Consider the following 21,376-nt stretch of genomic DNA (forward strand, 5'->3'; position numbering starts at 1 on the left):
GAACCCATACAGGAGAAAGACCATTTAAATGCAAAATTTGTGGACGTGCATTTACTACAAAAGGCAATCTAAAAACACATTTTGGAGTTCATCGAGCGAAGCCACCACTTAGAGTACAGCACTCGTGTCCCATTTGTCAGAAGAAATTTACAAATGCGGTTGTTCTTCAACAGCATATTCGTATGCACATGGGTGGACAGATTCCAAATACACCATTACCAGAGGGCTTCCAAGATGCTATGGACTCGGAGCTTTCCTTTGATGAAAAGAATGTGGAAACGCTGAGCAACTACGACGACGATATTGACGAAAACTCCATGGAAGAGGACCCAGAGTTAAAAGACAATGCAAGTGACTCCTCCAAACCACTTATACCTTACACTGGGTCATGTCCACCATCACCTCCCTCCGTAATCTCTAGCATTGCTGCTCTGGAGAATCAAATGAAAATGATTGATTCTGTCATGAACTGTCAACAGCTAACCAATCTAAAAACAATAGAAAATGGGTCAGGGGAAAGTGACCATTTGAGCAATGACTCTTCATCAGCCGTTGGAGATCTGGAAAGCCAGAGTGCAGGGAGCCCTGCAATATCTGAATCTTCTTCATCCATGCAAGCTTTGTCTCCCGAAAACAGCAACTGTGGAAGTTTTAGATCAAAATCCCCAGGCCTTATAAACCAGGAAGAGCCACACGAAATACAATTAAAGACTGAAAAACCTGACAGCCCTCCACCACCTACTGTAGAAAATGGAGGTGCCCTGGATCTGACAGCCACCAATCCAGGAAGGCCAGTCATCAAAGAAGAAGCTCCTTTTAGCCTGCTGTTCCTGAACAGAGAACGTGGTAAGTTTAAAAGTACTGTTTGTAATATCTGTGGCAAGCCTTTTGCTTGTAAGAGTGCATTGGAAATTCACTACCGCAGCCATACTAAAGAACGTCCATTTGTATGTACAGTCTGCAATCGCGGGTGTTCCACTATGGGTAATTTAAAACAGCACTTACTGACACACAAATTAAAAGAGCTGCCTTCTCAGTTATTTGAACCCAACTTTACTCTAGGTCCCAGCCAAAGTACTCCTAGCCTGGTCACCAGCACAGCGCCTACAATGATCAAAATGGAAGTGAATGGTCACAGCAAGCCGATTTCATTGGGTGAGGTTCCATCGCTTCCAGCTGGAATCCAGGTTCCTGCTGCACCTCAGACAGTGATGAGCCCAGGCATCACTCCTATGTTGGCACCCCCACCTCGCCGAACTCCCAAACAACACAATTGTCAATCGTGTGGGAAGACCTTCTCCTCAGCAAGTGCACTGCAGATACACGAACGCACCCATACTGGTGAAAAGCCATTTGGTTGCACAATCTGTGGTAGAGCTTTTACCACAAAAGGGAATCTTAAGGTAAGAAGGAAACGCTTCAGTCTCCGAACCAAATTGTAAGGGCATGTAACGATGCACTGAACCTGTAACAATGCACTGAACCTGCATTTCAGCAGGTTATCTTTTTTCTGGTGTGAAAAATAATTATGCCTGCATTGCAGTGTCCTCACGTCAGACATTCTGAACCAACTCTAAGAGAAATGTTCTGTGGGTACACACTTTAAAAAGCAGCTTGCAGGAGTTTTGCATGTATGTACAAAGCAGCCCATATTATAGAGTTTTTTTCAGGGAGGGGGAGATTTATGTCTGTTGCACTTTAATAATTTAAGAGTTCTTGCATTTATCATGGAAGAATTGCTTGGAATAACTTTGATATTAAAAGGGTGAATATAATTTTTAAATCCAAAAAAGTTATCAATATGATAAGGGTAATAGCCTTTATAAGCCAGTATTTGTGTAGATTTCAGTTTTTTTTTCTTTCAAAGGGTTTGTAGATAGAATCATAGAGTTATAAGTGATCTCCAGGGTCATCTAGTCCAACTGTCTGCTCATACACAGTGACTCCAATTTCATGTCCAGATGATGCCCCCCCCCCACAAAAACAAAATCCCCAAAACCCGAAAATCCCTGCCCAGTCTGGTCTGGAAGAAATTTGCCTTCTGACCCCAACGTGGCAATCAGCATTTCCTTGGGCATGCAAGAAAGGGCCACAAGAGCCAAGCTCAAACACAATCCCTTCTGCCCACCTACTTACAATCTGCCTAAGATGCCCATGTAATTGCATTTTACAGAACCACAATAATTACAATGGCCATCTTGTTTAAAAAAATTAAAAATCTGATCACCTCAGATTATATTGAGAAATCTGATCGCCTCAAATTATATTGAGACTCATTACCACCTGAAGTCCACCAGTGTAACATGTTTTGTGTACCAGCTGTGGCGTTACCAAGTGCTCAAAGCAATGGTCTTGTATGTTCTGATTTGCATGTCATATAGCAACAAAGTTGAATTTTGAACAGATGCAAAATAAATTTTTTAAAAGTAGAATTGCAGCACCATCTCACGGCAATTTAGATAAACAAAAATATTAAAGGCAGAAAAGAAGAACCCCCATGATTGATGTTAGCCTTAATTAAAAATACTCATAATTAACTGTAAGCCTGTGCATGGTTATGTTGAAGTAAGCCTCACTATGTTCGTTGAGATTTACTTTTAGGTAAGTGTGCACAGGATTGAAAGCAATGCGGTTTAAACAAGTTGTGACCATCTTGAACCTTTCATTTCAGGCGAATTTAGTTAGCTGGATTGGAATAACTAATAAGCATGGCTTGCTTCAAAAAACTTGTGCTCAAGCATGTGTGTGTAAGGGGGTGAGACATATTAATTCTCTGTAGCCCCCAGGACTCACCAAAAAGCCACTGTGGAGGGTTCACCAACCACATGTGTGGAGGGAATCTCTCTTTCTCACACTCACTCACACCCCCCCTTTCTTCTGTTCACATGGATCCTGCCATTTTGCCAAAACAAGGGGGAAGGGGGGGGAGAATATAAGATAGTTACTGGAAGCCTGTGCAAAATGGAGACATGTTTGTTTAAAATATTTATTTTAAATCACTTTGCATACTCCTGTATATTGGGAAGCCAAGGCTGCAATCCTATGCCTAGTTGGCAAAGAACTCGGTGATCAATTGAGACAGTGAGAATTAAAAGTGTGAGGAAATTTTAGTATCCAATAAGGCCAATTATATTTTTTGTTTAATTTTTGCTTCTAGCTTTTATTTGTCATGGGAAAGCTGCATACTGTTTTTCACTCACCAGTGGTGAAAACATAGATGATCTGTAAGTCTTTTGTTGCTGGAAATCATTATCCCTAAATTTCATGTGACTCTTAGGTTGACGCTAAAAATCCCTGCATAGATGACGTAAATGTGCATATTTGCCAATCTTTTCTGTTTGTTTGTTTGTTTGTTTTTCCCCTGAAGGTTCACATGGGAACTCATATGTGGAATAATGCCCCAGCACGCCGTGGCCGTCGACTGTCTGTGGAAAACCCCATGGCTTTGTTAGGTGGTGATGCTCTGAAGTTTTCAGAAATGTTCCAAAAGGATTTGGCAGCTCGGGCAATGAATGTTGACCCAAGTTTTTGGAACCAATATGCTGCAGCTATCACTAATGGACTTGCAATGAAGAACAATGAAATTTCTGTCATACAGAATGGAGGCATTCCCCAGCTCCCAGTAAGTTTAGGCGGAAGTGCTATTCCGTCTTTAAGTAATATTACCAGTGGAATGGACAAAGCTCGTACTGGCAGTAGCCCTCCCATCATTGGTTTGGACAAAGCGAGTTCTGAAACTGGAGCCAATCGCCCATTCACAAGGTTTATTGAGGATAATAAAGAGATTGGCATAAATTAAACGAATTCAGTACAAGTAACTGTTGGACCACTACTCAACACAACATTTGTTCTTTCATGTACAGTTTTGGAAGTTAAGCATTAGTTTCCTGACCTAATTGCCTAGGTTCCCTTTACGATTTTATCCCATAGCAGAAATACATACTTTTGTGTCTTCTGAAAAGTTGTCTTGCAAGATTTGCATGGTACTACTCTTAACAGTGAGCTGACTGTTAGTGAGAATTTTGGGAAACTTTTTTTTTTTAATTAAGTAATGGTTTCATTGGATATTTGCATTAGGGACTGAGGGAGGCTAAATTTGTTTCAGTTTTTGTTTCTTAACAGCAAAAAAAAAAAAAAATGCCATCAGTTGAGTTAAAAGGGGCTTCACAGTGGCATTTCCGTCCAGCTCCTTCTTAGCTGGTTTTGTTCCATGTAGCTAGAAACTTGAACTATGTTTTTAGAAATCATCTAACATTCAATAAGTGATTTAGTACCCTAATGCTGTGTATGATTACAGTATTCTTGTCTGTAGTATTTATAATGTAAAGATAATGCGGGTAACAGACAATATACTAGCCCCATCCTTAAATGAAGCTTTTGTACTGCAAAATACACCTGGCTATGTGATTTTTTTAAAGCAAGTTTTGTTTATTATAAATAAGTGGTTTATTTCAATGCAGGCAAAATTGTGAAGTTTTATTGGGAAAGATAGCATGCTTTTCATGTGCAAGTACCTGTCAGTAACAAACCATTTTAATTTAAATATATTTGTAGCTGCTATGTGGACAGTGGTTCTATTAAATGAAAAAAATGTAGTGTGGACTTCAGTTCATGGTTGGAAAACAAGTTACAGACAAACCTTATCACCATAGGTTATTCACAACATTATAAATGGTTGTGAGTAAAACACTTCATGTTATCAAAGGCTGTACAATAAAAAGGCAGTGTTTGTATAATGTGGTTGCAAACTCTTAATTTATACTATTGCACTTTTAGTATTTTATATTTAGGGAGGTTTGTCTATAATTTGAATCTGAACAAAGATGTAACTATTTTATAAATAGTACCTTGACTTGAGAAAAAATGGAGGGGGTATTTTGTTGTGTTTTCTTTAAGGTCAAACAGTATGAGAGGTCTTTGCTCCTTTAAACAGGAAAGCCACTAAAGACTGTCAGATTCTTGGGTAGAACGGGGCCTGCCATTTTTTTAAAACGAAATGATTCATTTAACTTTTCTATAAGCCCACCCTCCAACAGGCCTTTGATATGTTAATCTTAGGGCTGTGATATCAGTGCAAGCCAAGGAGAGGCTAAAGAAAACATTGTGTAGGCTTAATTTTGCTGTAATCTGTTCTGTCTCTTTCACTCCCACCCACAAGCAAGATGCTGACTGCTTAATAGCACTGGTATGTAAAGCAAAACAGAGAACAGAAAATATTAAGTTAACTTGAATACGAATTCCCAAGTCTTGCTTATTTTGTTTTAAAGAGTCTGATATTTACTACAAAGCACAATGTATTCTGATGATTCAAATATAATTTTCAGTTTTTAAGCTTTGCTTTAAAATTGTGACTAAAGGGAATGTTTCCACTCTTAAGCTAGGGTGCTGGTGAGGCTGAGGGGCGTAATCAAAACTTGAACAGTAAATGTTTTGTGTACTACCTCATTTTTGTGCATTACAAGCATGGTGGAATCTGACACTATGAACTTCCATCCGAGAAAATTGTTCAAGGGACATTATGGGTAGCTGGGAAGCAGCACAAGACATTTTATGGCCCTGAAGAAAGAATCAGACAGTGAGATCTTCTCAGTTGAGGCTGGAGGAGAAAAAATAGGACAATCTCTTTCTTGTGCAACAAAAAAACCCCACATTACTGTAAGAGAATGGACTGTTTCTGCCATCGTGTCATTGAAATGAAAAGTTTGAAAGACTTATTAGCGATCTGTTTCTGTTTTGAAATGAACAATGAACTATTACAGCTCTGTTTTCTACAGCAATGCTACGCAGAATATATATGTGCACATATACGTGCATATCAAATATATATGTAAGTATATGTGTGTGTATATAGATATATAGATTATATATATAAATATATAATATAGAAAATAAAACATCCTTAAACTATAACACCTACTATCAGTGACCACCATTTGTGGGCTATTTGGGGGGTTTCCAAATTGGGGGGGGGGGAGAAAACTGCGGTGGCTTAATGTTGCTGTTATTTCAGCAAATGAATGTTTTTTTTTATTTATCTGTGTCCATTTCTGGTGTGAATTTTTTGTTTTGTTTAGTATTTGGTACCATGTAGTGTTATTTCTTCTCCCTAAAGGATGTGCATAACTTTAAAAAAAAGCGATGTAAAGTGTTGTAAATAAGATGGCTGATGAAGGTACAGTAAGACTGACCCCATTTTGTATTCAGGGTTAGGTCATTCCTCTCTGCATGGTGAAGAGAGACACTATTTTTATACTGTGATACCATGTAGGGTTAGGAGCCTCCCTGAACCAGCTGGGAATTGTTACCTAGATCCAATATTTTTTATTATTAAATCTTGTTGGCTTGACACATCTACTGATTGAAATGGATGTCTTAGTCTAGGTTACTATTTTTGTCATATGGAATTGAATAAAATGCAGGATGTCATATTATTTTTGAATTGTGTTCCATGATTATTCTAATAATGGAGCAAGATAAGAGACTGAAATTGACATCAGTGGATTTTCACACAGGAACCTTTACAAGCTTGTATTCAAACACTCTCTGCACATATCATGGTGGCTTCTTGAAGGGAAAAAAACGCAAAGCCTTATAAACATTGCTGCACTAGTAACAAAAGAAAACTGCATCCAAATGATTGAGCTCCGAAGTAATCCTCTTGCTGTCTCCCTTGGAAGCAATAGTTCTATTAAATTCAATTTACACGAATTGCGCTGCATATTTATTCTCAACGGCTGTGATCTAGAGATTCAATGATGCACACACAATAGGTAGTGCACATCCAGATTTTTCCCCCTACTGTTTTCAATCAAGTCTTCATTCCTGAACCACGTCTACTGCTGAAGCAAAAACTACAAGGTACACATAGCTTTCACCAGGCTGGATTTATGAATTCAGTAAGTAACTGAAATGCATACCATATTACTTGTTCTTTTATTAAATTAAGTAGCAGAATCACTTGATGTTAAAAACAATGTTTTATACATTAGTCAAAGAAATAATTTGTACTTCCGTATCTCAAAGGATGTAAATAGAGCAATTGACCGCTAAAGGGCTTCACTAAAACAAGTGGATCAGTATTCTCAGAGCACTGCACAAGAGCAAATTCCTTCAAAGAAAATGTTCTTGCACCAATGCAGCAATTTAACACTGATCTTTTAAAACTTGGGCTTAAGCCTTGTATGCTAGTCTTAAGACCTGTTGTATCCATGAATTGAAACAAACACAGACATCCTTTTTCTGCATTGAGTTTATGACACTCGTACTGACAAAAATGTCTGAAGTTGTCTTTAAGGTTGCAGCACTGAGCTGTAAGAACTGGTGATGTTGACTACACATCACACTTCAGAAGCTGTTGAGGGCAGAAATGAAAGCTTAATGAGAATGCATTATTGGCCATGGGAGACAAAAACAGGGCAAGAACTGCAGATGCTGCTGACTTTGAAAGGAAATCACTCCTAAGATTTAGTTTTTGCCTGTTGTTAATTAAAAGGTGATATTGGAAGTACATTTTCCCTTAAATGTTGAATGCATATGAGCAAACCTTTAAATACCATATGCATTACATTAGTTATTTTTAAAACCTCAGATTCTATGGCCGATGAATTCTCATTCCACAATTTAAATATGATTTTTAAACATAGCCTGATTCTTTCTGTTAAAAGTGCTCACATTGACCATTTTTGGCCTTGGTTTGTAATCATTGCAGAACATATTTTATGTTCTTTTTAATTAACTTCACTCTGTGCCACCTTGATAGCACTGCAAGCTTTTTTCTTTTTATTTGCGTTCACCGATACTGTAACAAATCGCTGCCAAACAGGTATGCAGCACTTTAGGAAACTTGTATTTTGTGGATTCTGCCCATATCCTGCCTCTCTCACATAGCTATTTGTGCAGTGCAACATCAGTGTTGAAAATAGTAGCAGAAACATTTTCATCAACTCTCAGATTTAAACAAGTTTTGGCCTTTTAAATAAAATCACTGTCTCACAATACCATTTTGGGTAACTCATTTTCTCTTATTGCTGTTCCGAAGGCTGTGCTCAAGGTTGTCCACTAGAGGTGTAGCATTTATTTACAAAAAGTTTCTAGTCCATATAGTATCTCACTATAACCCTAAAAGTTAATCAGAATATAGTGAATATCCTCAATCATAAAAAACTTTTAAAAAATAAATATTTAAAGGACAGCAGCTTATATCTAAATGCATAATCAACCAGAACATAGAAGGCAAAAACAACTGAGCTTCGGAATATCAACAGTGATGTTTTCTCCTGGTTCCCAAATACCATCTGAGAAGGAGCCAAGTGAACTTTGGTGATGTTCCATACCCGTGGCATCACCACTGAGAAAATTCTAATTCTTGTCATCTTCTGCCTTTCCTCAAATGGCCCAGTAGAGTTCAGAGGCTTCTCTCCTAAAGTTCTTAATGCATTATTTGAAACTTAGCTATTTCTAAGACTTTTTCACCTTGAAAAAGACTAGAAAAATCAACAGTTTTTAATTACTAAAACTCATATGATACTTACGTGGGCCTGCCTCCTCTCTTCTCCAAAATTTACCCCCACACTTTAGGTCTCCCTCTCCAGAGGATATTGTAACACTGAAACAGAAAGAAATAACCAGTTAGATAGGGGTGGTTAGCAGAATGATGAAACCCTAGTTGATTTTATACAGTACTTTAATTATGCTTTTACGGTTTTAAATACTGAACTGTTGTAAAGTGACCTGATCCCATCTGCAGGTAGCTGCAGCCTACAAATTATAAATAAAATTTAGTTTATAATTTTAGTTATGTCATAAAAGTTATTGCATTATAGTATATTTGAGAATCTTTATTCCAACATCTACTAATCTGACCAGCTTCAAAAGATTTTGGGTGGGAAGGTGTGCACACTAGAACAGGCACTTTCACTTAATCCTTAACTGTCATGCAAGAGGCATTTTCTTTGTTTTTAGCATTTATTAATCACAAGTCCATTGGAAATGCTAGTGGAAACATCCAATGTAGCAAGAATACTTGTGAAACAAAATTAAAATCTGTAGAACCAGCAAAATAATACTATGGAGAAACAGATGACATAGTACTATGCCTATTTACTTGAATCAAAAAAATCTAACTTTATTAATGGTTCATTGAATAAAAATAGAATTAACTTCTAGAAAAGTGTGTTTAGGTTGGACTATAAAATTATTACTAGGTTTGTTAAGTCATTTGTAATTTTATAGATTGTTCCTGTTTGGACTTTATAAGTAGAAAAGTTATTCCATTCACATATTCTATCTAAAGGTAAAGGTAAAGGTATCCCCTGTGCAAGCACCGAGTCATGTCTGACCCTTGGGGTGACGCCCTCTAGCGTTTTCTTGGCAGACTCAATACGGGGTGGTTTGCCAGTGCCTTCCCCAGTCATCACCGTTATTCTATCTAGGAAGAGAGAATTTTGAATCTGAGCTAACTTAAATTGTTTCAAGAAATGTGTTCAAGGGAATATATTGTACCACCTACCTTTTCCCATCCCTCTTTTAGCTTTACCTTTATTCCCTTTCCCTGCTTCCTTTCCTACCTCTTATCTTTTTCAGTTTCTTTGTCCTCCCAGCTCCTTTTATCTTGGGTGAAATCAAGGCATGGAAACCTCCACAATATTACCGGGGTTGTGAAGCAACCCCCAAGCATGACTGCCAAGATTTTACAATATAGTCTCAAGAGATCTCATCAGCACTTATTTCTTAATTCTTAAAGCTGCAGATTTTGTTCCTATTAGATAAAGCACTTTAAAGTCCCTGATGTCATTTTTATAAAGTTTTTTTTCTGCAAACCTTGAGGATTTCTCCATTTTTGTAAAAAACTTAAACTCCCCTGTTAAATTTTCTGTGGATTTTTAAATCCATGTTGTGGGGTCAGGTTCAGAATTAACACAGAGAAAACTTTGGCCTTAAAGGTGCCACTAGAATCTAACTTTGTTGTATGTGCTATTTGTAGCTACTTGAAAAAAATTGAAATATTTGTGTAGGAAAGTGATGACTGCAATTACATACAGACCAGTTTTCCAAATACATATAATAATGATGTCTCAGAGCCAAAAGTATCCATAGTCTCTTCTGCTTGTGGAAGAAGACAGAACAGCTTGTCATAGAAGTTATAGAGTTGGGTTAGAATCTGGGAGGCAACTCTAGCATGGAAATTTGATGGGTGACCTTGGGCCAGTCACACAGTTACAGCATTATCTCACAGAACAGTTTTGAGGATAAAATGCAGAATGATGTAAACTGCTTTGGATTTCTGCTGGGAAGAAAGGTAAATAAATAATAAAAATGCCAGGACAGAACACCATTATGGAGCTGTCCTCACAACAGGCCCTTTGCTTCCTTACTTTTGGCTTGTTGATGTGAACAAAATTATCCATAATTTCGCAAATTAAAATGCAAAACCCTAGAGAGGAGTCAGAAAAAGAGGGCTGAAAATTTAAAGACTGTTTAATTGAATGTAAAATAAGATAAGCTGATGAGCTCCCATGCTTGTTAATTATCAGTCCTTATCCAATTTACATGGAAGAAAATCTCATTGATCTCTGTGGGGCTTCCAAGTAAATGTAACCTGCATGGTTGGATTGCATGTCATTTTTTCCCTTCATATGCTCTGCCCTTTCATCTGATTCATACATAATAACAGTAACAGGCTGCACTCATATAAATAAATGATTATTAATTCATTTATACCAGTTGATCATTATTGTACCTTGCCGAATGCGAAATCTGAAGCAGCTTCTCATGAATTTATTTCAGTTGTATGATGCCTTAAATAACCATGAAGGTTTGTTTAGCATTTGAGTATAACACACACATTTTCCAACTTGACAAAGAATTAAGAATAGGCACGGTTGCAGTCTGCTGACGATTTCAGCAGAATTCTTACGTTGCATGTGCATGCTAGGGCTTAGCACCTAAAAGCATTTGGCAGGTATAACCCAAATTCCAAACCTAACATTCCTGAACGGTTGATATAGTCCTAAAATGACCATATTGCCAAGCCTTACTTTGAATGTTGATTTTAGCCTCACAATTTGACTTTACCTAGTGGCCATAATCCTGTAACCTTTAAATGACATAAAAGAAATGCAAGAACAGACTGCATCATTTAATATTGTTCTCAGATGCAGGCAGTGAATATTTGATTTGATGACACCATTTTCATTTTCTACATTTTCTTAAAGTATTGTTTAACCATAAAATGTTTCTCTGTTTTGTTTTGTTTTAAACCCACACAATTAATTTGGAACATATCTCACTAGTGGGCATTTAGATGTAAAAACAAGCATCAGGCTCTAAGGAAAGTCCTAAAAATACCCTTAAATGCTTGGGATTCAGCCAATTTAGCGGGTGGACATGGGCTTTGAATTGATGGTTTGTTAAATAAGTGCACAAGAGAGACCAGCATCGCTGGTGCTGGCATAAAAAATATACATAGATACACTTCATGGAGTACAGCTCTTGTCTAGCAAATTAAATAGGACAGAAATGGTTTAATGCTGCACACATTTTGTTTTCAGGTTCATCAAGATGAATTTTGAGGCTTTTCATTGCTCAGATCCTCTGGAGAGGTTCTTCCATATACCATTCTGTTGGGGTAATCTGCCGGGTGAACAGTTTAAACAGAGACAAATTTCATTTTATCATTAGACCTACAAACATTCCCAATGTGGTCTGTTTCATACATTACATAAGACAAGCCAATAGTTTATTTGTTTGTTTGTTTGTTTATTATATTTATACACTGCCCTCCCCGGAGGCTCAGGGCTGTTTACATAAAACGTATAAACAATACATGAAACAATCCATGATATATAAATAACTGTAACAATAATACTAATAACTGATAATTGCAACAGTGCAAACAATGCAACAGTGCAAACAGGTCCAGAGTGCATTGATGGAGTTCTGAGAGGGAGGGAACAGGGGCCCTTCAGAGGTTGTTGGTTATGCCTGGTCTCAACTAAATGCCTGGTGGAAGAGCTCCTTTATGCAGGCCCTGTGGAACTGTTTTAGCTCCGTCAGGGCCCTGATCTCCTCCGGGAGCTCATTCCACTTGGTGGGGGGCAGGACAGAGAATGCTCTGGCCCTGGTCGAGGCCGGGCAGGCATCTTTAATGCCAGGGACCATTAGCCAGTTGGTGGTGGCGGAGCGTAGAATTCTTTGAGGGGCATAGGCAGGCAGGCAGTCCCTTAGGTACACTTGCCACCAAGTGTATTATATTAAAAAAATTCAGTGAGAGCATTCTTGTAGGATACATTCATATTGTAATTCTCTTCTTAAAACATTTCTCAAGTACATTTTCAAATTTAATTTTGCTCATAAAATTAGCAGTTTTCAAATACAATTAAAACAGCATATTTACCAAAATAGGTTTTAAAACCCAAGCATTTATACTTAGACAAGAGACCAAACATAATCATATAACTACACCTGATCGTAACATCAGTCTAAAGAAGGCGTCCCCAACCTTGCTGAACTTGTGGATACTTTCAGATCCTGAAGTGCTACATTAAATGAATGCCCGTGATCAACTGTAACATGAAGGCTGCAGCAAGACATAAAATGGTGGGAGGTTCCAAGACAAGCATCCTTCTATAATGGAAGAAGTTCCTAAATGGATTCTTCTTGCAGACACAAAAGTTTTTGCGTATGTGTGTATATGTTTTTAAAGCAACTCCTTCACTGGGGTGGTGGTAAGCTCAGGTAGCCAGCTCCAGGTTGGGAAGTTCCTGATTCATCTTTGGTCTTGGGACTGCACATCCACTGGAGGATTCCTTCCCAGATTTTCCCTTTCTCTTTGTCTAAAACTTAAGGGGAGAGCTCCTCCCCAGAATTGGAGGTACATTTTCCTGCTCAAACAGTCACATGCTCCTGAAAGTAGGTCCTTCCCCCCCCCCCCAGGCCTGTTTTTGCCACCACAAGCAAAGATGTATTTCCAGCTTCTCGATATTTCCTCTGCTTTACCAGTTTGTAGAAAGTGTTATTCATAAAATGTCCCCAGCATGGGAACAAGATGTCACACTCTCATGAGCACTCTTTATGCCTTCTTTGCCTTGGTGAAGGTCACAACCTATTAAGCTGTGATTTCTGCCATCAGTTTAAGTCTAAGATGAAGGCAGCAAGACTAAAGGCTTGCCCTTAGGAAAAAGCTCTTTCGTATCTTGAGAACCCAACTATAAAGTCTTCCACTTCAGTGAAGTGATGATATGCCTTTGATAGTAAGTCTCCTGCCTTGACAGATGATTCATCTTGTCTGCTCTTGGTCATATCAGTCCCTACTAGGCATGTCCCCCCCCCCCCAATTTCTTTTTGGTATTTTTCAGATTCGGGTATATTGGACCTGAAAAAGATCAGTATTTACCAATATTCCTGAATACCCATACTGGTATTGGTATTTGGATTTGGCAGTTATTCAGGAACACTGACTATTTTTGGCTCCATTATATATTAGACATGGGGGTCCAATTCCATGGATGCCCAAAGAAGGGCCCCCCATCCTCCATTGTTTCCAAAGGGAGAAATAGCTAGGCAGTAGTACAAGCCTAGCAGAATGTCTCCCAAGCATCTCTGCTGTGGTGAGGGAGGGGGGCATTTTTGCAAAGCCAGCAGCAGAACCAGCACCTCTGTGGCAGTACCAAACCCAGCAGGACTACTTTCATAGCAGAGAATCTATAAAGTAGAAATTAAGGAGGAGGTGACATTTATGCAAGTGCAGGAGAACCAGTGCCAACCTACTAGTTCCCAGCAGCCTAACCCAGTGCCACCATGGCTGTGCAAAACTCAACAGGACCAAGTTCACATCCAACAATCTCTGTAGAAACTGGGGGTGGGTGAGCATTTCTGCAAGGTTAGCAGAACCCAGTGTCAACCTACTAATGCTCAGTAACAGAACCGAGTGCCATTGTGGCAAATGCCAGCTGAACAGGACTGTCTCATGTCAAGCACAGAATTACAATCCCAGCCAGGGGCAGGAGGGTGCAAGAACAGCAGAACCAGTGCAGTCATGCCTAGCAGCACAGCCCCACTGTCAGTACAGCCCCAGCGCCAATGCCAATGTGGCAGCACTGCAAACCCAACAGACTGAATTGGTGTCCCACCAGAAAATCCCAGCAGTGATTTTTTTTAAAGAAACGGCAGTAGAAGCCCAGCAGAACACTCAAAAGTGCAGAGTGGACAGGCACTTTTGTGAGCCCATGTGAACCAAGGCCAGCCAACACAGAAGCCCAGTAGTTAGTGTGTTTTCTTCTCAAGCCAGAGAAACCAATAGACACCATTTTCCCAGGGAAGGCCTCAGAAAGTGAGGGGGGGGGGGTTGTGTCCACCTTCACTCAGCAGAGCACACCACTGCCTCAGTGAGGGAGAAGCCTTAGCCTAGGTCAGCCTTTCTCAATTTTTTTACCATTGAGAAACCCCTGAAACATTCTTCAAGAAACAGGCTTCAAGAAACCCCAGAAGTGGTACAATCATGCAGAATATGGGAAGCATAGCTCTGTGCACATCGACATGGACCTCCTCCCCTTCTCACCATTCCAGGCCCATCATTGGCCATTTTGGAAATGAAAATGAATTAACTCCCACCCATGCAGAAACCCATTCCAAGTCTGTCAAGAAACCCCAGGTTGACAAAGCCAAGACTAGGTGCTGCAGCTGCTATTCATTGTCACAGATTCTCCCTCCCCCACCTCCCATCCCTGTCAAGAAGTACCCATATTTATGGTGCTCTTATAGGTTTTGCTGGTTTCACACAAATCTCACCATCCTACTCTACTTGCTCCATCTCCATAAAGATGAAGAACAGTTTCTGTGCTGCTGCTTTATTTTCAGCAAACAGTTTTGGTATGGGGCAACTAGTGAACTGAGCACACCACCTTCAACATCAGCATGTGCTACAGCTGCACTCCTACCAGGGTCCTCTAGCAGGATTTTGGTGCAGGGAAGAAAGTTTTACCCCAACTTCCCAGCAGAGACTGAGAAGGGATGCAGGTACAAGTATGTACTCACTTCAGTTACCCTCAAAGTTCAGGACCAGGTAGCAAGTTGACCTGCAGGAAGACCAGCTTGCTCAACTCTCACACAGAGCGAAATGTGATATGTTTATCAAGGGGAATGCATTCCAAGTCAGGTGGCCAAACTTCCTAATTTATGCCCCCCCATTCCCTACAAAATCTGGCAAGACATGAAGGATTTAAGGTTCCTTCAAAGGTTAATCACAATTTTTTTTTTCATTCTGATATTTCAGGAGTGTTATTTCTTCAGAATCGCCTGTAAACCGCCGTGAGCCCAGTTGGGGGGAAACAGCAGCATATAAATAAACAAACAAACAAACAAACAAACAAACAAGAATTTAGATTATGCAGGATAATAGTACAATAGGAGCCAAGCAAAAACGTGTGAGAAAGAATTTGTTGTTGTTTGGTGCCAAGTCGTGTCCATGGACAATGACCCTCCAGGCCTTCCTGTCCTCTACCATTCCCCGGACACCATTTAAGTTTGCACCTACTGCTTCAGTGACTCCATCCAGCCACCTCATTCTCTGTCGTCCCCTTCTTCTTTTGCCCTCAATTGCTCCCAGCATTAGGCTCTTCTCCAGGGACTCCTTCCTTCTCATGAGGTGGCCAAAGTATTTGAGTTTCATTTTCAGGATCTGGCCTTCTAAGGAGCAGTCAGGGCTGATCTCCTCTGGGACTGACCGGTTTGTTCGCCTTGCAGTCCAAGGGACTCGCAAGAGTCTTCTCCAGCACCAGAGTTCAAAAGCCTCAATTCTTTGACGCTTGGCCTTCCTTATGGTCCAACCTTCGCAGCCATACATTGCAACTGGGAATACCATAGCCTTGACTAAACGCACTTTTGTTGGCAGGGTGATGTCTCTGCTTTTTAGGATGCTGTCTAGATTTGCCATAGCTTTCCACCCCAGGAGCAAGTGTCTTTTAATTTCTTTGCTGCAGTCCCCATCTGCAGTGATCTTGGAGCCCAGGAAAATAAAATCTGTCACTATCTCCATTTCTTCCCCATCCATTTGCCAGGGATTGAGAGGGCCGGATGCCATGATCTTTGTTTTCTTGATGTTGAGTGAGAAAGAATAGGAGTAATGAAAAACAGGTCTGGCAGAGGTCCTTTCTTCGGGGGACAAATTTTCCAACTGTTCTGCATACACCTGGGTCATAAATTTGATTTCTAAAAAGCTAATTTTTCAAAAGCCAAGGTTTCACATTCATGGTGCGTGCACACTTGAAGCAAACTTGCAGTCGATGGATTGGATCCAGATAGGTTTTTTTTGCTCATTTTCACCTAATTCCCCTTCTTCATACATCCCCGGTTAAAAGTGTGTGTGGTTATGCAGGTCCCATGATCCACAGCCTTTATGCTAACCATAGATGAATGTTTTTTGCAAATGCCAAATGGCTGATTGGACCCAAACCAGTATCTGTGTCTCTGATCTTCCTCTCTCTCATACAGACTCGCTCATTCACACATTCAAGTGGGCCATCATGTTGGTCTGAAGCTGCAGAACAAAGTTTGTGTCCAGAGGCATCTTTAAGACCAACACATTTTTATTCAAGATGTGAGCTTTCGTGTGCATGCATACTTCCTCAGATACAATGTCAACAATGACAATGTGCACACAAAAGATCACACCTTGAATAAAACTTTGTTGGTCTTAAAAGTGTGACTAGACTCATTCACTCATTGTTATTTTCCAAAATCATATAGCCTTCGTGTCACAATCTGCAGAATAATGATGAGTTTGCTTTTCTTGATGAAGAAGAAGAGTTGGTTCTTATATGCCGCTTTTCCCTACCCAAAGGAGGCTCAAAGCGGCTTACAGTCGCCTTCCTATTCGTCTCCCCACAACAGACACCCTGTGGGGTGGGTGAGGCTGAGAGAGCGCTGATATCACTGCCTGGTCAGAACAGTTTTATCAGTGCCGTGGCGAGCCCAAGGTCACCCAGCTAGTTGCATGTGGGGGAGCACAGAACCAAACCTGGCATGCCAGATTAGAAGTCCGCACTCTTAACCACTACACCAAACTGGCAAAGATGCCACTATAAAATATATTCAGGCTAGCACTGGTAGAATCATAGAATCATAGAATAATAGTGTTTGAAGGTACGTCATGGGTCATCTAGTCCAACCCCTGCACTATGCAGGTCACATCCCAATTGCTCATCTGCCGCCCAATCTGCCGCCCTTTGCCTTCACAGAATCAGCCTCTTCGTCAGATGGCTATCTAGCCTCTGTTAAAAAATTTCCAAAGATGGAGAACCGGAGGAAGCCTGTTTCACTGAGAAACTGCTCTGTTGAATTGAAAAAGTTTCTACTACAGAAATAAAAGCAGCTTGAGCTTAGGAAAGGGGACTCTGCTGACATGCCTCTCCTTCTTTTCTGTCTACTTATCTTCCACAATCACCTGTTACAACCCACAATATACATAAGGTTAGATCAGTGTTTCCCAAACTTTTGGGGGTTGCTGCCCTCTTGGTTGCCAGGCCACATCCCTATTCCCCCCCCCCCGCACATATGTGAACATATACCTCTTTCCGGATGTTAGGTATATTTTGAATCCAAAACACAGTATATTGCCTACACTTCTTTTTTTGTTGTTACACAGCAGTCATATTTTAGTCTGGAAAACATATATAAGTTGTTTATACAAGTCCTTAGTGAGAGGGGGGGGGGAAGTAATGGAAAATTCCATGTCAAATAGCAAGCAGGAGAAGGCTTTTTCCAGCCTCCCACAGATGGGAGACTTTTGGAGAAAGGTTGCCAACCTTGGTTTAAGAAATTCCTGGAGACCTGGGGTGGAGCCTGGGAAGGACAGAGCCTGAGGAGGGGAAGGAGCTCCTTGGAATATGATCCCATCCAGTCCACCTTCTGAAGCTGTCATTTTCTTCAACAAGCTAGGCAGGGTGAGTCCTGGTCAGCACTGGGATGGGTCCAGGGTTGCTACTACTTAGAGGCAGGTAATGGCAAGCCACTTTGGAACATCTATGACTATGAAAATACAACTGTAGCAGGAAGAGTCAGACTGTTGCCCCCCAGGGTCCCAAAATTCCTCACAGTGGATCCTTCCACTGCCCCCACAGGGGGCCTACTCTGGAAACCCCTAGGTTAGCTTATACTTTCAAGTTCAAGCTAACCCATAGGTCATTGGTTATGTTCAATGACTATGCTTTGAGTCAGGGCAGTTGTTTGGAACAGATAATCATCAGCCAACATCTAATTATATGACCCTAATTTTTTACCCAGTTTTTAAAAATTCTTCCTGCCACCACTGTTACTGGAAATAATATTTATCCTATCAGTGTTCTAATATTTAATAAGCACCAATTCATTATTCTGTCTCACATATCAACTCTCATTGGATATTAAAGATTAAGTGTTCTAGGTTGAATCAAGTTTGAACCCTCCCTAGAAGCCAAAATGATTAAACTGGTCCTACTTCGGTCACCCTATGAGAAGACAAGAGTCATAGAAAAAGATAATGATGCAGGAAAAGTTGAAGGCACAGCATTAGATGGATCGACTCAGTCAAGGTGGCCATGGCCCTGAGTTTGCAGGTCAGTTAATGAAAGGACATTTGGAAGGTCATTAATTCATAGGGTTTCCATAAGTCGGCAGTGGCTTGATGGCACTTAACACACGTACACATAAAGCACAATAAAATCAGAGTCCAGTAACACCTTTAAGACCAACAAAGATTTATTCAGGGTGTGAGCTTTCGAGTGCAAGCACTCTTCGTCAGTGCTTCCACTCGAAAGCTCATGCCCTGAATAAATCTTTGTTGGTCTTAAAGGTGCTACTGGACTCTGATTTTATTGTGCTACTTCAAACCAACACAGCTACCCATTTGAATCTACACATAAAGCAGTTAACATACTCACATCATTTCTATTCCATTCAGAGACCATGTGTTTCAATAATATCTATTCTACATCTGTTGCCCTGTTTATTTCTGGTCTTTGGAAAATATTTTGCATCCAAGAACACTTTTAAGAACTGCAAAATATGCCACAATAATTTGGACTAAACCAGATCTATTGAACACCAGTTCAATCAGCTTCAAACCTTGCAGCGAGGAGACATTTGAAAACATGGCGAAAATGGTTTGTGAATGGGCAGATAAATACTGGCTTCCTTTCTTTGTTTCCTGAGAACTTTGTTCCCACTTTTATTTTTCTTGCTCTTTTTTCCTCCAGTCTGTTATGGCCATCGTTTCCTCCTTTGTTTCTGCTACCCCTTGAACACATGAGTGCACATGCAGCTGCCTTATACTGAATCTCACCATTGGCCAATCAATGTCAGTATTGTTCACTGAGACTTGCATCAGCTCTCCAGTCTCAGATTGAGGCTTAGGTCTTTCACATCAGCATATTTCATGACCCTTTTTAACTAGTGGTGCCAGAGCTTGAATCTGGGACATTCTGTGTGCCCAGCAGATGTTAAACCACTGTGCCATAACTCCTCCTAACTTTATTCTCCTCTAGTAGACTCTTCTGCTGCTCCAGTTTCCATTCACTTGATGCCTAATTTCTCCCAACTTCCTTCTTTCTTTCTGATGTCACAGGTGTTGCCTATTCACTTTGTAAGTAGTTATTCAATGGTCCTCTTAAACTTGGTTAGTGCTTAGAACAGGCTTTCTCAAAAAAAAATTTACCATTGAGAAACCCCTGAAACATTCTTCAGGCTTCAAAAAACCTCCAAAGTGGTATAATTGTGCAGAATATGGTTGGGAAGCATAGCTGTGTACACACCCACCTGGGGTCCCTTCCCTTCCCACCCCCTCCAGGTCCATCATTGGTCATTTTGGAGGAGGGGCAGGACAACATCATCATATGTGGTCATTGTTGTTGTTTTTAGGTGCGAAGTCATGTCCAACCCATCGTGACCCCATGGACAATGACCCTCCAGGCCTTCCTGTCCTCTACCATTCCCCGGGGTCCATTTAAGTTCTCACCGACTGCTTCAGTGATTCCATCCACCCACCTCATTCTCTGTCGTCCCCTTCTTCTTTTGCCCTCAATCGTTCCCAGCATTAGGCTCTTATCCAGGGAATTCTTCCTCCTCATGAGGTGGCCAAGGTATTTGAGTTTTATCTTCAAGATCTGGCCTTCTAAGGAGCAGTTAGGGCTGATCTCCTTTAGGACTGACCAGAATGTGGTCATATCACCCAATAAATGTTTAACAAATTTTAAAAATTAATTAATTCCAACCATTCAGGAAACCCTTCCAGGGCCATCAAGAAGCTTCAGGGTGTCATGAACCTTGATTGAGAAAGCTTGGTTTAGAACAAGGGCCATTCTGCACAAGGACCAATGTTGCCAATTGGTTTCAGAAAGTGGAAACACTATTTTAAATAGTGGAATATCGGCGTTCCGCATACCTTCATTTGTAGTGGAATCCAGTAGTGTTTCATTCGTTCCCCACAGGTTTCTGGTCTCGCAGGAATTGCTAGAAAGGAAGTGATTTTTTTCTGTGCTTGTTCTCGCCCCTGGCCATCAATCAAACGGAACAGCCAATGGGCAGTTGTTATCATGCTCCCCAAAAGCCCCTTTCCCTTTAAGCACAGTTTTAAAAAAAACACACACACATGTTGCAACAAATATGCCTTAATTCTTCGCAACGTAGATAGAGACCTATCTAGCTGGCGTGTGGGCTGGCGATTCATCATTACCATGTTCCCCCGAGTGGAAAAAAAATCCCCCCCCCGCACGGGCGCAATTTTTGGCCGAAATTAAAGAGAACTGGTGAACAGGGAGCTGTGTTGTGCTTGGGGACTAGGGGAGCTTTAAAGCACTTCTGTGGAGGGACTGTAGCTGGAGAAGCCTCGCTGGGTGAATGAAGCCTCGCTGGTTCGTTGCTTTCCCCACTCCGAGGGGGAAAAAATGGCGATTGCTTCACCGGAAGTTTAGAGGAGAGAGCCAGGGGGAGGGACTTTTTTGCAACCGCTATATTGAGAACGCACATGTCTTTTTTGCAAGTGTTGCAGGTTGTTGGCAAGAGTGTAGTGATTTTCTGAGGGTGAATCCACTTTTCCAGATTCCCCGGAAATTGCTACAACGAAGCGATTTTGGCGCTAGTGTTGCAGGAGTGTTGCAGATTGCTCACGATGTCATGCGGAACGTAGTTTTATTGGCGAAAACAAAATGCAAGACTAGTGCTATATTAAAGTCGTGTGGAATGGCCCCAAATATTTTCACTGATTACTTCATAACTGACTTTAGACTAAACTGCAGTTTTGTCAGGCACAAGGCAATGTTTGGATTCAGCAGCATGGGCAAACTAGCCAGTTAAAAAGTTTAAACGTGAAAATAAATACTGGCAGAGGGAAAGGTACACATCCCAG

At 40.6% G+C, this 21,376-nt stretch overlaps 1 protein-coding gene and 1 long non-coding RNA gene across 5 annotated transcripts in view; one reads left to right on the forward strand and one right to left on the reverse strand.

Annotated features, from left to right (window-relative positions):
- Positions 1 to 6,431, forward strand: part of SALL3 (spalt like transcription factor 3) — a 25,031-nt gene extending 18,600 nt beyond the window's left edge. For all 3 annotated transcript variants that reach the window (XM_077352938.1, XM_077352937.1, XM_077352939.1), the window contains exons 2-4: positions 1 to 846; positions 1,063 to 1,403; positions 3,368 to 6,431. The exon at positions 1 to 846 is cut by the window's left edge. In XM_077352938.1, the coding sequence (XP_077209053.1) occupies positions 1 to 846; positions 1,063 to 1,403; positions 3,368 to 3,799 (1,619 nt within the window). In that variant the 3' untranslated portion in view covers positions 3,800 to 6,431. The remainder of the gene's footprint in view (positions 847 to 1,062; positions 1,404 to 3,367) is intronic.
- The window catches only part of LOC143845009 (uncharacterized), a 69,093-nt gene that overhangs the window by 33,697 nt on the left and 14,020 nt on the right, over positions 1 to 21,376 (reverse strand). For both annotated transcript variants that reach the window (XR_013234215.1, XR_013234214.1), the window contains exon 3: positions 8,532 to 8,605. This is a non-coding gene — a long non-coding RNA (uncharacterized LOC143845009). The remainder of the gene's footprint in view (positions 1 to 8,531; positions 8,606 to 21,376) is intronic.

This window comes from Paroedura picta, chromosome 9, assembly GCF_049243985.1.
Source record: "Paroedura picta isolate Pp20150507F chromosome 9, Ppicta_v3.0, whole genome shotgun sequence".
Taxonomy (NCBI): Eukaryota; Metazoa; Chordata; class Lepidosauria; order Squamata; family Gekkonidae; genus Paroedura; species Paroedura picta.